General features: G+C 40.7%; 1 protein-coding gene across 2 annotated transcripts in view; it reads left to right on the forward strand.

Annotated features, from left to right (window-relative positions):
- arhgap4b (Rho GTPase activating protein 4b) overlaps positions 1-12,730 on the forward strand; it is a 44,942-nt gene that overhangs the window by 17,734 nt on the left and 14,478 nt on the right. For both annotated transcript variants that reach the window (XM_034196469.1, XM_034196470.1), the window contains exons 3-11: positions 3,974-4,145; positions 4,689-4,851; positions 8,572-8,634; positions 8,728-8,901; positions 10,078-10,206; positions 10,734-10,955; positions 11,476-11,577; positions 12,149-12,334; positions 12,573-12,657. In XM_034196469.1, the coding sequence (XP_034052360.1) occupies positions 3,974-4,145; positions 4,689-4,851; positions 8,572-8,634; positions 8,728-8,901; positions 10,078-10,206; positions 10,734-10,955; positions 11,476-11,577; positions 12,149-12,334; positions 12,573-12,657 (1,296 nt within the window). The remainder of the gene's footprint in view (positions 1-3,973; positions 4,146-4,688; positions 4,852-8,571; positions 8,635-8,727; positions 8,902-10,077; positions 10,207-10,733; positions 10,956-11,475; positions 11,578-12,148; positions 12,335-12,572; positions 12,658-12,730) is intronic.

Genomic DNA, 12,730 nt, shown 5'->3' on the forward strand with positions numbered 1-12,730 from the left:
CCACCATGGCAAATGCTGGTAGGGCTGCTCATGTCATCTCTTAAAGATTTTTTGCAAGAAATACCAGGCTGTTTACATGGTCTAGTTTCAGAGATGAGCGCAGGCAGGTGACAATATTGCCACCTGTACTGAAGACCCTCTCTGAAGAGGAACTTGTGGCAGTGCTGCCACATATGACACAGGAAAAAAAGAAAAGACTCTGAAGAACCCTTTCTTTGCCATTATATAAAAATAGTGTTGCTACAAAAGTATAAATTAGGCTTACTAATAAGACAACTCAGATCTGAAGCTACACAGTAATCTGCTGCAGCAACAGTGCAATAAAAAAGACAACATTAATAGAATCAAACCCATTTTTTGTTGCATTTTATTAGAGTATAAAAAGAAATGCCTTTAAAATAGGATGCAAGCAACACTAGTTTCTGAACTGATAGACTATAATCAATTTAAACAGAACAGATCTTAATGTTTGCATTCTTATACCATTTTGTACAATAATTATCATGAATAAATTCAAACAAACTAAAACTTACAGCAGATTAATAACGGTATTTAAATTGAATTTTTATTATATCAAAAACCTGTTGAAATGCTGCTGTTATTTTTACTGGCCCACAAAAGCGCGTCGCAGCCTCCAGGAATGCTTCTTTCACAACTTCGCCGTCTTCGAAAGACTTCATGTGTTTCGCAAGAACGTGACTGACACGATAAGATGCTATGGTAGCAGCCTTGCTCTTGTTGTTGGGCCTGGTGAAAATGGACTGCTGTGCATTTAGCTGTCCTTTCAGGCCCCTCCCCTTTTGGGAGCGTAGGGCAGAATTAGGAGGGAATTCCGTCTCGTAGCGTTTGTGCACTGTTTTGAAATGCCGCTCCTAAATTACCCTTCTTCGATAAAGCCACGCTCGCATTGCAGATGAGACAGATGGACTTTGAATTGGAATAGATACAAAAATAATGATCCTCCCACTCGGAGTGAAAATTATATATTTTGGGCTTTTTTGCTTCTGCCATAATTGCGGTCTTGTCTGTGTGCGGACTGTCACTCCTGTTGACCATCCATGCTGTTGACACGGACAACGTCAGCGAACTAGTGCACTGCTCACCAGCCACGCCCGGACACATGGGGTGAGGCCGGCCAATCACAAAGCTTTGATGCGTTCATGTGCATTATTCTGGCACGGGAACATTATGTTACAGGACATTAACGATAAAACAGAATATTGTTGTTCTATTTTTAGACACATCTCGCGATCGACTGGGAATCTCCCCGCGACCCTTCTTTTTAACTAGTTGCTGCTCTTGTTCTGACATCTTCGCTTGCGCTGAACACTTACAACACATGTCACTCCCACGTGGCCGAGTGGGCTTTTAGGGAGGGGCGAAAGCGCACCCAGCAAAATAATCGTATTTTGTCAATTATGCTGTTTTCCTAATCGTCGCAAGCCATAATCGTAATCGCGATTAAAATACGATTAATTGCACAGCCCTACATAAAGTTTTAAAAGATGCGGATAGTCTCACCTTGATTCTGGCGCATTGCTTATCCTTTTCTGTCTGTTTTACAGTAGCGTGGCGTGGGGAAAAAATTAGGGGAAGCCAATAATACGTCCTTTCTTTTGGGTCGGGGGTGTGGTGGTCAATGTAATAACGTAACCAGATGAGTGATTACAGCACCCGGTCTCATTTTACACACATTTGTATCAGATGCAGGACTTACACACGCCTGTTATCTAACCGACAGGTCCGCACGCACTCTCCAGCCCAAACTCTAATAAGCATTCATTCACAAACTAAATCAGGAGACCTTTAACGTTTTACGTCCGATTCGCTCCTTTTTTCCTCGCTGTACACAGCTCCAGTTTGGGCATCGGCCTGTCATCAGATTGTATTTGTTGTTGCCGCTGTAGCGGAAGTTTAGTACAATTATTTTTGATGAAATACTCCAAATCTCCACCCTCCATAATTGCACTTGCTTCAGTTGCTTGCTACTTTCATTCGGCGGTGAGAGTGGTGCAGTGACGCTATCTATCTTCTATCGATTAGATTTATGATTCGAAAATTATAAAAGTAGGGTAGACATGTGGATATTATCCGACTGAACAAAACTTGCATTTATCTAACAGGTTCGTTTTCCACTGACCTTATTTCGAGCTATTTTCCTAAATCCTATGGAGAAATCCCATTGCGTTTTTTTCGAGGGAAACCGAGCACAGCTTACTTCCGGATTTTAGGATGCGTCACTGCAACACTAAGTTGATGCGATTTGATTGGATTGTGAGGCAAGGGCATGGCCCTGACCAATCACAGGTTGGCAGGGGCATCACGTGAGCCTCATCTGATTGGTCAATCCCTCCATTTTTTTTCACCAAGGGAAGCCAGTTTCGTCTGGCCTCCTCTTGCAACATTGAGTGCAATCTACTGTTTCACCATAACATCTAGAGGGGCGCTGTTTGTTTCACTCTTTGTAAAATACTGAGAGACGGGCCGGCAGCAACACACAGCAAAGGAGAATTATCGAAACAAAACAAAGTGTTTTTATTTAAATTATAACTACAATCCGAAAAAACAGGGGATGCCTGGCTTCCCTTGGCCTCCGGGAGAAAACGCCACTGCTGTTTTATAGGTCTATTCTCATCCACCATCTTTGTTTGTGACGTAAATAGTGTAAGAGTCATGTTTCTGAATCGGACACTCTGAGTGGATGCAGTCACAGCCAATCGGAGTCTGATTCAGAGTCAGTTCCGTTGTTTTGTGTACTGAAAACGAGAGCCGGTATAATTCCAAGTGCGAAAAAACAAAATAAAAGTTGGAATACGTTCTTTTAGTGTTTTGAAAGTAAACTGAGGTATGGCAAGGAAGTTTACTACAGCTGAGGCTTTGGAGCAAATTTTTCAAGTGGACGATGTTGACGAAAATTCAGATGAATCTGCTCAGCATGCATGCCATGTGTGATTGTGGACTGGAACTACACATGATGAGATTTCAGTATTCTGACACAGAACAATTTTAGAAGCAATGTATTTCTATTGGTAGTATGTTTCGTGCCTGCACCAAATATTAAGAAATTAGAAGGAAAAAAAGATGACAACAAATACAGATTTCAGTATTCTGAGGCTCTGAGCCCCATTTATTTTCCTCGTGGACGGCAAAAAAAACTCCGACATTATACAATTTAAAATAAAAGGGTTAAGGTAAGATATTGAGTAAGATAATGTTTTTATGAACCACACAGCTTCTGGTATTCCAAGACCCGACCAGACAAAAATACGTGGTGCAGGCACGAAACACACTACCAATAGAAATACATCGCTTTTAAAATCGTTCTGTGTGACATGAAAAAAGGAGAAAATCGTGTTGGTGAACACGAATCAATAGATTCAATTAATTTCGTGACTATAACACGAAATGCCGTGAGACTGGGTTAATATATCATGTGTAGTCTTGACAAAAAAAATGACAATTCCGCCCATGGACACTGCCCAAAAGAATGGGCATAACTAATGAACAGAAGAAGTTAGAATCTTCTAATCAGTTCTGATACAATGATAATACATATATATATATATATATATATATATATATATATATATATATATACATGTACATGTACATATACATATACATATATCATTAGCTGAGGTTGTGCTGATTTCTGGGATGTGTAACACTTGATACTGTAAATAGATGACAATATATAAGGCAAAACACAAAAATATACAAAAACGGAAATGTCCAAATATATTGGGGTGGATATTTTTACAAAATAAAGATCACACTGTGTGTGTGTGTGTGTGTGTGTGTGTGTGTGTGTGTGTGTGTGTGTGTGTGTGTGTGTGGTGTGTGTGTGTGTGTGTGTGTGTGTGTGTGTGTGTTTGTGTGTGTGTGTGTGTGTGTGTGTGTGTGTGTGTGTGTGTGTGTGTGTGTGTGTGTGTGTGTGTGTGTGTGTGTGTGTGTGTGTGTGTGTGTGTGTCAGACCTGCGCACTCAGCTGACAGACCAGATCAAGATTTTGGACTCTCAGGTGGATGTGAAACAGCAGCAGCTCTCAGACCTCTCAGAGTTTCTGCGGCGCCGAGGCGACATCGAGACTGAATACGCTCGCGCCCTCGACAAACTCACTGAGCGATACACACACAAGACTAAGAAGTAAGCATTCAGATCAGAAAACCTTTATTAGTCTCACAGAGGGGACATTTACGTTGTTACAGCAGAAATAGAGCCAAAGACAGCTTAATGTTATGTAGAAATTTCAGACATTATGTACGAGAGCTAAATCATGACGTCAAGTGTAAGATACATTTTCATTTTTATTTATACGATTTTTCTCCCTGAGGTTTGGTCCCCCCCTAGAACCGCCCATGTGCATTAGGCTTCCCTAAGTATAAGATAAGATAAGATGGAACTTTATTTATCCCCTTGGGGAAATTCGGGCGTTTATAGAAGCAACATTGTCAGACTGAAAAATAGGATTCACACAAGGTAAAAATAAAGTTAAAATAAAATACAAATTAAAATAATAATACAGCAAAAATAAAGTGATAAAGTAACTATTGAATGAAGATAGCACAGTCAGAAGTTGAGCATTTGTATGAACATGTTAAATATATTTACATAAGTGTGGTTAAGTGTACATGTAAGGTGAAGTGTTTCATGAGTCTGTCACTGAGCATGGATGTGTGTTTTCTTCAGGAAGGAGCAGTGGGGTCAGTCTGTGTGTCAGGTCTGGTCTGTTCTGCTGACTCAGACTCGGTTGGAGAGCCGGGAACATGCAGTGCTGGGTGACACCTGCTGCAACACACTCACACAGACACTGGCCCACAGTACGGAGGACACACACCGCCTGCACAAACGGGTGAGAAGACCTTCGATGTTAGGTCACACACACACAGGAACACACACAATAGACATCCAAGACCTAGTTGTCATTCTTCTTATCTATTGTAACATTTAATGTATCATATTCAGTTCTTAATAAGGAGTTGTGGCAGTTAGTAAGTAAGTGAATAAGTCTTTTAAATGATTGCTTAGATGTCAAATTAGGTTGGTGTAATACAAGCTTAAGAGATTTCAATGTTTTGTTCTTATCCAACTCAAGGATTTTGAAACATTTACTTTTCATTTCATTGTCAGTTGCTAACGAGTGGCTAAATAACACTACAGAGTTCAAAGAAGTTAAATGTAATCAAATGTAAAATGTAAGGCAGGGAAATTACTCAGCGGTGGTGGTCAAGTGACTGTTGTAGTTCATTTATAGCCTAGTGTTAGCTTTTGAGCTCTGGCGATTGTAGTTACACTTGATTAATTATAAAGGTTGGTTGCAGTCAAATTGTAAAAAAAACAGCCGTTATGTCTTTTCCTAACCACTTTTCCTTAAACTCTGTGTGAAACGTCACAGGATTGAGGAAAATGTCATCAGGACTTAAGAAAATAGAACTGCTTTGCTAAGAGAATATGACTGCACTTACACTTGGAGACGTAATTATGATGCAAATTAACACCTAACTCAGTAAACACCTTTCTTTCTTCATTTGACAGTAATTACTGTTTATCCACTTTTTGGTTTAACATAGTGTTGAAAGTTCAAAACATAATATTTTGGCAAGTTACGGCATAAATGTGCATCTCAACTTACAGTTATCCACGTTTGTCTGTCACAATCAGCCGTTTCCGAACGCCTGGATATTGTGTCGAGTTACATTTTGCCACCGCAAATATTGTGAGACAGCCTTTCATTAAAGTGTATCCTGAGTTAAAGGAGATTTTAAAGGGAGCAATTAGAGAATTCAAACAGTTCTTATCATGGCTGCCCGTCAAGTCTACTACACTCCATTAGTAACCTTTGAGAGCGAATTGACCACTCGAACGTGAGGTTTATCTTTCTGAACAAAGCGTAGGCCTATATAACATAAACCTTATTTTTCCACAAAGAGTATTTTCTGCAATATTGCTGCAATATCTTTTTATCGAGGGGATCAGACCGGGGTATATTTCGTCTTTCATCGCTCTATTACCAATAGACACATATTTTCACAACTTGTGTTGTTGATTTGTTTGTGACCCGTATTTCATGTCATACTGTATCTCCCCACAGCCTCTACCAGTTCACACCGTCATCTGTCAGATTAAGGTGTATGTGTGGAAAAAAATCCATAAAACAAATGTATGCAAAAACCAACAAGGATGTAAGAAATTGAGATTTATTTCAATTAATATATTACCAACATGATTTCAGTAGCCTACTGCTAGACACATTTTGACATAGCACACTCAATAAGCTGTACACATAATGGAGACAATGAAAGTCTTTATAAATAATAATAATTCACTTTTTTTACAGTTAATGTTATTAATGTTTTCATCAAATTGCGAGAAAATCAAGTATATTGATATTGACTAAGTGCCTCTTTTAAGAAGGCGGCACATGATTAAAAGAGACACATTAAACTACCAATTTGTCCACTAAAATTGCCAACTTTAACAAACTGGACGAGCATTGGACGTTTATCAGGAACAAGTTTTGAAAATGTCTGATGAAAACCATTTCATGTGTGCCTTCCTCTATGGTATATTACATTAGCCGCTTTCACACCAAGTACTTTGCCGTACTTAGTACCCCCATGGGACTAAGCATTCACACCGGAATAAGTTCCCCGAGGAACTTCTTCTTCTTCTTCTTCTTCTTCTTCTTCTTCTTCTTCTTCTTCTTCTTCTCTTCTTCTTCTTCTTCTTCTTCTTCTTCTTCTTCTTCTTCTTCTTCTTCTTCTTCTTCTTCTTCTTCTTCTTCTTCTTCTTCTTCTTCTTCTTCTTCTTCTTCTTCTTCTTCTTCTTCTTCTTCTTCTTCTTCTTCTTCTTCTTCTTCTTCTTCTTCTTCTTCTTCTTCTTCTTCGGGTTTACTGGCAGGCCGCAAACCACTTCACAGCGTATACTGCCACCCGAAGTCCCAGGCCAGAAGACCCCGGAGTTGGGGAAGGCTTCTACTGAAGCCTTCCGAGTAAATCGCCAGAACACCGACACCTCCTCATCTCCACCGCTTCCATGTTTTTTTTTGTGTTGCCATAAGTTATTCTGAGTTGGTGAGCGGGGCTAATGCTAATGCTAATAATGCTAATGCCAGCAAATGCAATGGCGGCTTCACAAAACTTTTCAGAGTTTTACGGGCCGTGGTCAAGCCCCCAGGAAGTGCGCCGGACTCAGATGAAAATATTCGTGCTGGCCAAACGGCGGTACTACACTTCCGTTTGGTTGCCAGGCCCGGAAACACTTTTTCCCATTGACTTACATTGGGAAAGAGTGGTCTGTAAATCGTTGGATAATTTTTTTTAAACTAAATAAACTACCCAGTATGAACACTTGTATAGCCCTTATTAAAAACATTCGTTCCTCAAGTTGTAATAATGTGCTAATAACGTTATTCTGAGAGTTATTTCCCTCTGCATTATGAACGCGCATCTAACACGGGACCGCGCCGCCCGGCACGTTCATGTTACGTGTCCTGACCAATCAGAGCACACTGTGCTCACAGGGAGGGTCGGGGCTGGAGCTATTGGAGCTACAACGGGCCGTTAAAGTGAAATTCAGTGAATACACGTAGTTTACAGAGATGCTGTATGAGAAACCAATGTGAGTTGCGTTTATCTTTACCCATGGATGCACAATAAGAACGGATCCATATCGTCTTACTGCCATCCCACGGAGCTGTAATAATGGATATATTGCACATGTTTGCTGTAATTCATTATCATACTACATGGGCTGTATGATTAAATCTTGAACCTAAATGTTGTATTAAATAAAGTTAATATTACTTATAATTATAAGTATATATATACAGTGCAATCATTCTTTCATGCTAAATGAAGCTCTGTTGCTTGGATATCACTAGATCCTGTTACAGCGTAATATAATTACATAACGATTGATGTTACATTAGCATAATGACTAGCTAGCCGCTAGCTGCTAACTGCCGCCTCGTTAATATCAAATCCATCATAATAACAAATCATTACCATGCTGTCATGAACGTGCGGTGCTGTTAAGTGTACGCAAATTGGCGTGCTTGATGTGAACGAGCATTTTGGTTAAAGTTGCGCATGCGCTATGAGCGCACATACGGGTACTTCTCAGGCATGCCGGGTAATCTGTGACGTTTCGCTCTCTCAAAAGTTGGGCCATTTTATCATCATGCGCCAATGAGCAACTCTCATAGGAATGAATGAGGCCCCGCCTCCCACCTGTATTGAGTTCTTATTATACATCCATGGCCGTGGTTTCCAATCCGCCCAGCCAATCGAAATTGGTACTTTTTTCTCCCCAGGATAGTACCACCTCTCTAGCAGGCACTACAAATGGGGGTAAAAGTTCTCGGAACTAAGTACTCTTTTTGGTGTGAACGCAAAATTCCAGGCACTAACGGGAAAAGTACGGTGAAAAGTACTCTGGTGTGTGAATGCGCTTATTGCATTCATTTTTGTATTGAGTATGTAAGTCGCTTTGGATAAAAGCATCTAACAAGTAACATGTAATGTAATGTAATATAGGCACTTGACAAACAATCTACCCTTGTGTGTTGCAGAGCAAAGAAGTTGGTATCCAGATGCAGGATGAGCTGCTGAAGGTCACCACTGAAATGCAGATGGTGAGCATTTTACACGGTGGTCTTTGCATCTAATAATGCAAAATAATATAACAATGCACTGACGTGAAGTTTATATTTTGTGTGCTAATGAAGGCTCTGAAGACGTACAACCAGTACCACACAGACTGCCTGATAGCTGAGGGGAAACTGAAGGAAGCCGAGCGGTTGGAGGAGAGACACACTGGAAAATCAGCTGAGCTCGGCCTCGGCCAATCAGGAGGCCAGAGGCGGAGCTCTGTCAAGAAAATGGAGAGATTGATGGAGAAAGTGAGTGTGGGTGTTTCTCAATGTTGAGGACGCTTGCTTGGTAGCACATGTCTTCCGAGTCACTTGCTTCAGAAGCGAGGCAAGAATCCTTCCTAGCCTCGTAAAACAAATAATTGTCGAACAGGCTAACAAGTGTGCAGGTGTGCGTCATATGAGAGGCCCCGCCTTACATTTTCCGCCACAGATTTGGGGAAATTGGTCCGTGCGCAAAGCATTGTGGGGATTTTAAGACCGCGGAGTCTACACATGTGCAGCCTCGGAATTTCTCCAAACGAAATACGCTGGGCTCGGTAGAATTCCAAGTATGCTGGACATTGGAACAGTCCTTCGGCGGCACTCTGACGTAGTATGCTTGAAATAGTGGCTCTGGAGCAGCTTTACTCGACATTGAGAAACACCCCCTGGCCGTTTCTCAATCGCGAGGATGCTTGCTTGGTAGCACATGTCTTCCGAGTCACTTCCTTCAAGCTAGGCAAGAATCCTTCCTGGCAATCGGAAAACGAAGAGTGGAACAGGCTAACAAGTGTGCAGGTGTGCGTCATATGAGAGGCCCCGCCTTACATTTTCCGCAACAGATTTGGTGAAATTGGTCCGTGCGCAAAGCATTGTGGGGATTTGAAGGACGCGAAGTCTACCCATGTGCAGCCTCAAAATTACCCCCAAACCAAGGACGCTGCCTCGTGGGATTCCAAGTATGCTGGAGATTGGAACAGTCCTTCGGTGGCACTCGATGACGTAGTATCCTTGAAATATTTCCTCGCGATTGAGAAACGGCCCCTGTGTCAGCGATGTGTGTGAGAGACAAGAAGTCTAGAATCATTTCCTGTTCCTGTTGTTTTGTCTCAGTGGGTTTGAGACTATAAACTTTAAATTCTGTAATCCTTGAAGCATATGTTTTATATGAGTGAGCAAATCATGGTGATGAGCACCTATATTGTCTTTTTATCAACACATCATTTTGTGTTCTTATCTTCTGTGTGTGTGTGTGTGTGTGTGTGTGTGTGTGTGTGTGTGTGTGTGTGTGTGTGTGTGTGTGTGTGTGTGTGTGTGTGTGTGTGTGTGTGTGTGTGTGTGGTGTGTGTGTGTGTGTGTGTGTGTGTGTGTGTGTGTGTGTGTGTGTGTGTGTGTGTGTGTGTGTGTGTGTGTGTGTGTGTGTGTGTGTGTGTGTGTGTGCAGAGGCATGGCAGAGTGCAGGAGAATCAGCTGAAGTGTACCAAGGCTCGTAATGACTACCTGCTGAATCTGGCAGCATCCAATGCAGCCATGAACAAGTACTACCTGCAGGACATCAGCACTCTCATCGACGTAAGGAACATATGATACAAAATGGGAATTATGGAGCCAGGGGTGGGGAACTACATTTATAGAAAAAAATCTGAGATTCTAAGAGTTAAGTTGTACAAAAGATAAAACATTGGAGAGAAAATCTGATAAGTAGTGTATTTTTCTTGTCAAGGAACCAAAAGGACTCCACTTTGCCAGATTGGATAAATCTTATCACACCACAGATGCTGCCACTATTATGCCGGCAGTAGATCATAATTAAATTACAATACACCATTGGATTTAACACAAAGGAGATATTTCATGCATTTATTTTCTCTTACATGTACAACTCTAATATCAGAAATATACATAAATCTGTTTTTTTCCCCTATCTTTGTGAATCTCCATCTTGTTATTATCTGAAAAAGCAGAGATATCATGTGGAGTAGTTTGGATGCATTATTGCCTGTTCAACACATCTTTCTCTCCCTCCTCCCTTCCATACCATTTCCTCCTCCCTTTCCTCCTCCTAAATGCCCCCATACATCATTTCCTCCCACCCTTAGTGCTGTGATTTGGGTTTCCACCTGTCCGTGGAGAGGGTGATGAAGTGCTACCTGGCCAGTAGGTGGCGCATCCAGAAGACGGAGGAAACGGGGCTGAAGCAGCTGGAGGCCGCCGTGACGTCCCTGGACCAGGGTGGAGACAGAGATGGGTTGCTACAGCAACACGACTCTGCCTTCTGCCTTCCATTCAAATTCAACTACCATCCACATGAGGGAGACCAGGTGAGGAGGGGGAATCACTGCAGCGATCAGAGGGGGGCTTTACTCAGGACCAATGGGGAACACTGGAATTAGTGCACCCTGGTTTTCTGTTGTATACATCATAATAAATATATACCATGTTAAAATCAAATGAGTCATATGCAGTAAATGTGGTAAAGAAAATGCAAGTGAGAAAAAAATCACGTAAATATTTAAAAATGAATTAAAATCATTTATATTTAAAAAATATATAAATAAATGTTAAACAAATATTTAAATGTTTTGTGATTATTTTTTATATATATTTTTTTGTTTACTTCTTTATTATTTCATATAGTCCTCTTCATAATTACTCCTTTATTTTCTTAATTTGAAACAGATTATTTATTTTTTTATGGCACTATTATGACTACTCGTATTTGTTTTTAAAGTCAACCTGAAATAAAAGCATAACAGAGTTTTAAAAAAACAATATACCGGTGGTAAAAGCTTGACAATGCTTCGTAATGTTTTTACATTTGATCTCGTTTGTGTATTTCAGGTGTGCGAGGTCAGTGCGGAGAGCCAGGTGAGGTACGAGCTAGAGACCAGGTTCCAGCAGCTTCAATCTCGACTCGCTGCTGTTACCTTGGAAACAGAGGAGGTAAGCTAATAACTCACACCGCCTGTTTCTTTAATGATCTGTTCAGGCACTGTCAATCAGTCACTATAGGAAGTAAGTGAATGACAATATGCAATTTAAAGAAATGAAATTTAAAGGGACACTCCCCCCTAAAATAAATATTATTCTATTATCTACACTTATTTTTATCTTCTGGTTTTAGTGTGAGTTGCTGGGTTTTGAAAACTCAACATTAATGTCTCTTTCAAGAAATCATGACCTGATTACTTAAGATAATTAACAGACCTTGTTGTGAGCAGTTTCGTGTTGGAACTACTTTCTTTCAACTACATCCAGCAAATCATATGTGAAGGAAGTGTGCATCTCCTCAGCTAGCTATATAAGAACAAAATAAGAGGACGTCATTAATGTTTACATCTCGTTACAATTGTTTTGCTTATTAGTCGATGCTAACGTCTTTCTGTTCCTTGACTTTGGAGTATTGGAGTTAGCTGTCCCTCTAAATTAATAATTGTTTTGACGTAATTTCAAGGAAACCGAAGTAATCTTAAAGAACTGAATTAACCAATCAATCTTTGTTTCCCTTTCTCAGGTTAGTAAAACACTTAAAGCCACCCTCACAGCCCTACTGGACAACATGTGTGAGAGCGACTGTAACCCCTCCCCCGATGTGCTCAGCACCCTAACACACGAGCCCCCTGGAGGAAACACCGCCCAAAAGCTGACCATTGCCAAGCGTCGAGCCAATCAGCAGGAGACAGAGACCTACTATTTTACAGTGAGTGAGCTAGAGGTGGACATATTGCTATTACGGTACTTTTAAAGGTGAAGTTATTATACAGACTGATAATATAAACGCACAATTATTTTCACGATACCACACCACACCAAAATATAATTTTCACTGCTGATAATTATATTCTGTAAGATCGCACATATTTTACCTTTATGCTTACTGTGAATGTTATGATGGCTACATGAATTTCAACAGACTTTCTTTTTACTTTTTGTCTTAGAAAGTGAAGGACTTCCTCATCAGCAGTTCTCTTACCTTCAAACTCCAAGCCAAACATGACCTTCTACATGATGCCATACAGAAAGGTACTCTTTCGCTACAGTAAGAGATAATGGGAAGGCAATTTCCTTAAGCCACAGCCTAATGTCTATCAACACA

This window comes from Gymnodraco acuticeps, unplaced genomic scaffold (assembly GCF_902827175.1).
Source record: "Gymnodraco acuticeps unplaced genomic scaffold, fGymAcu1.1, whole genome shotgun sequence".
NCBI classification, from domain to species: domain Eukaryota; kingdom Metazoa; phylum Chordata; class Actinopteri; order Perciformes; family Bathydraconidae; genus Gymnodraco; species Gymnodraco acuticeps.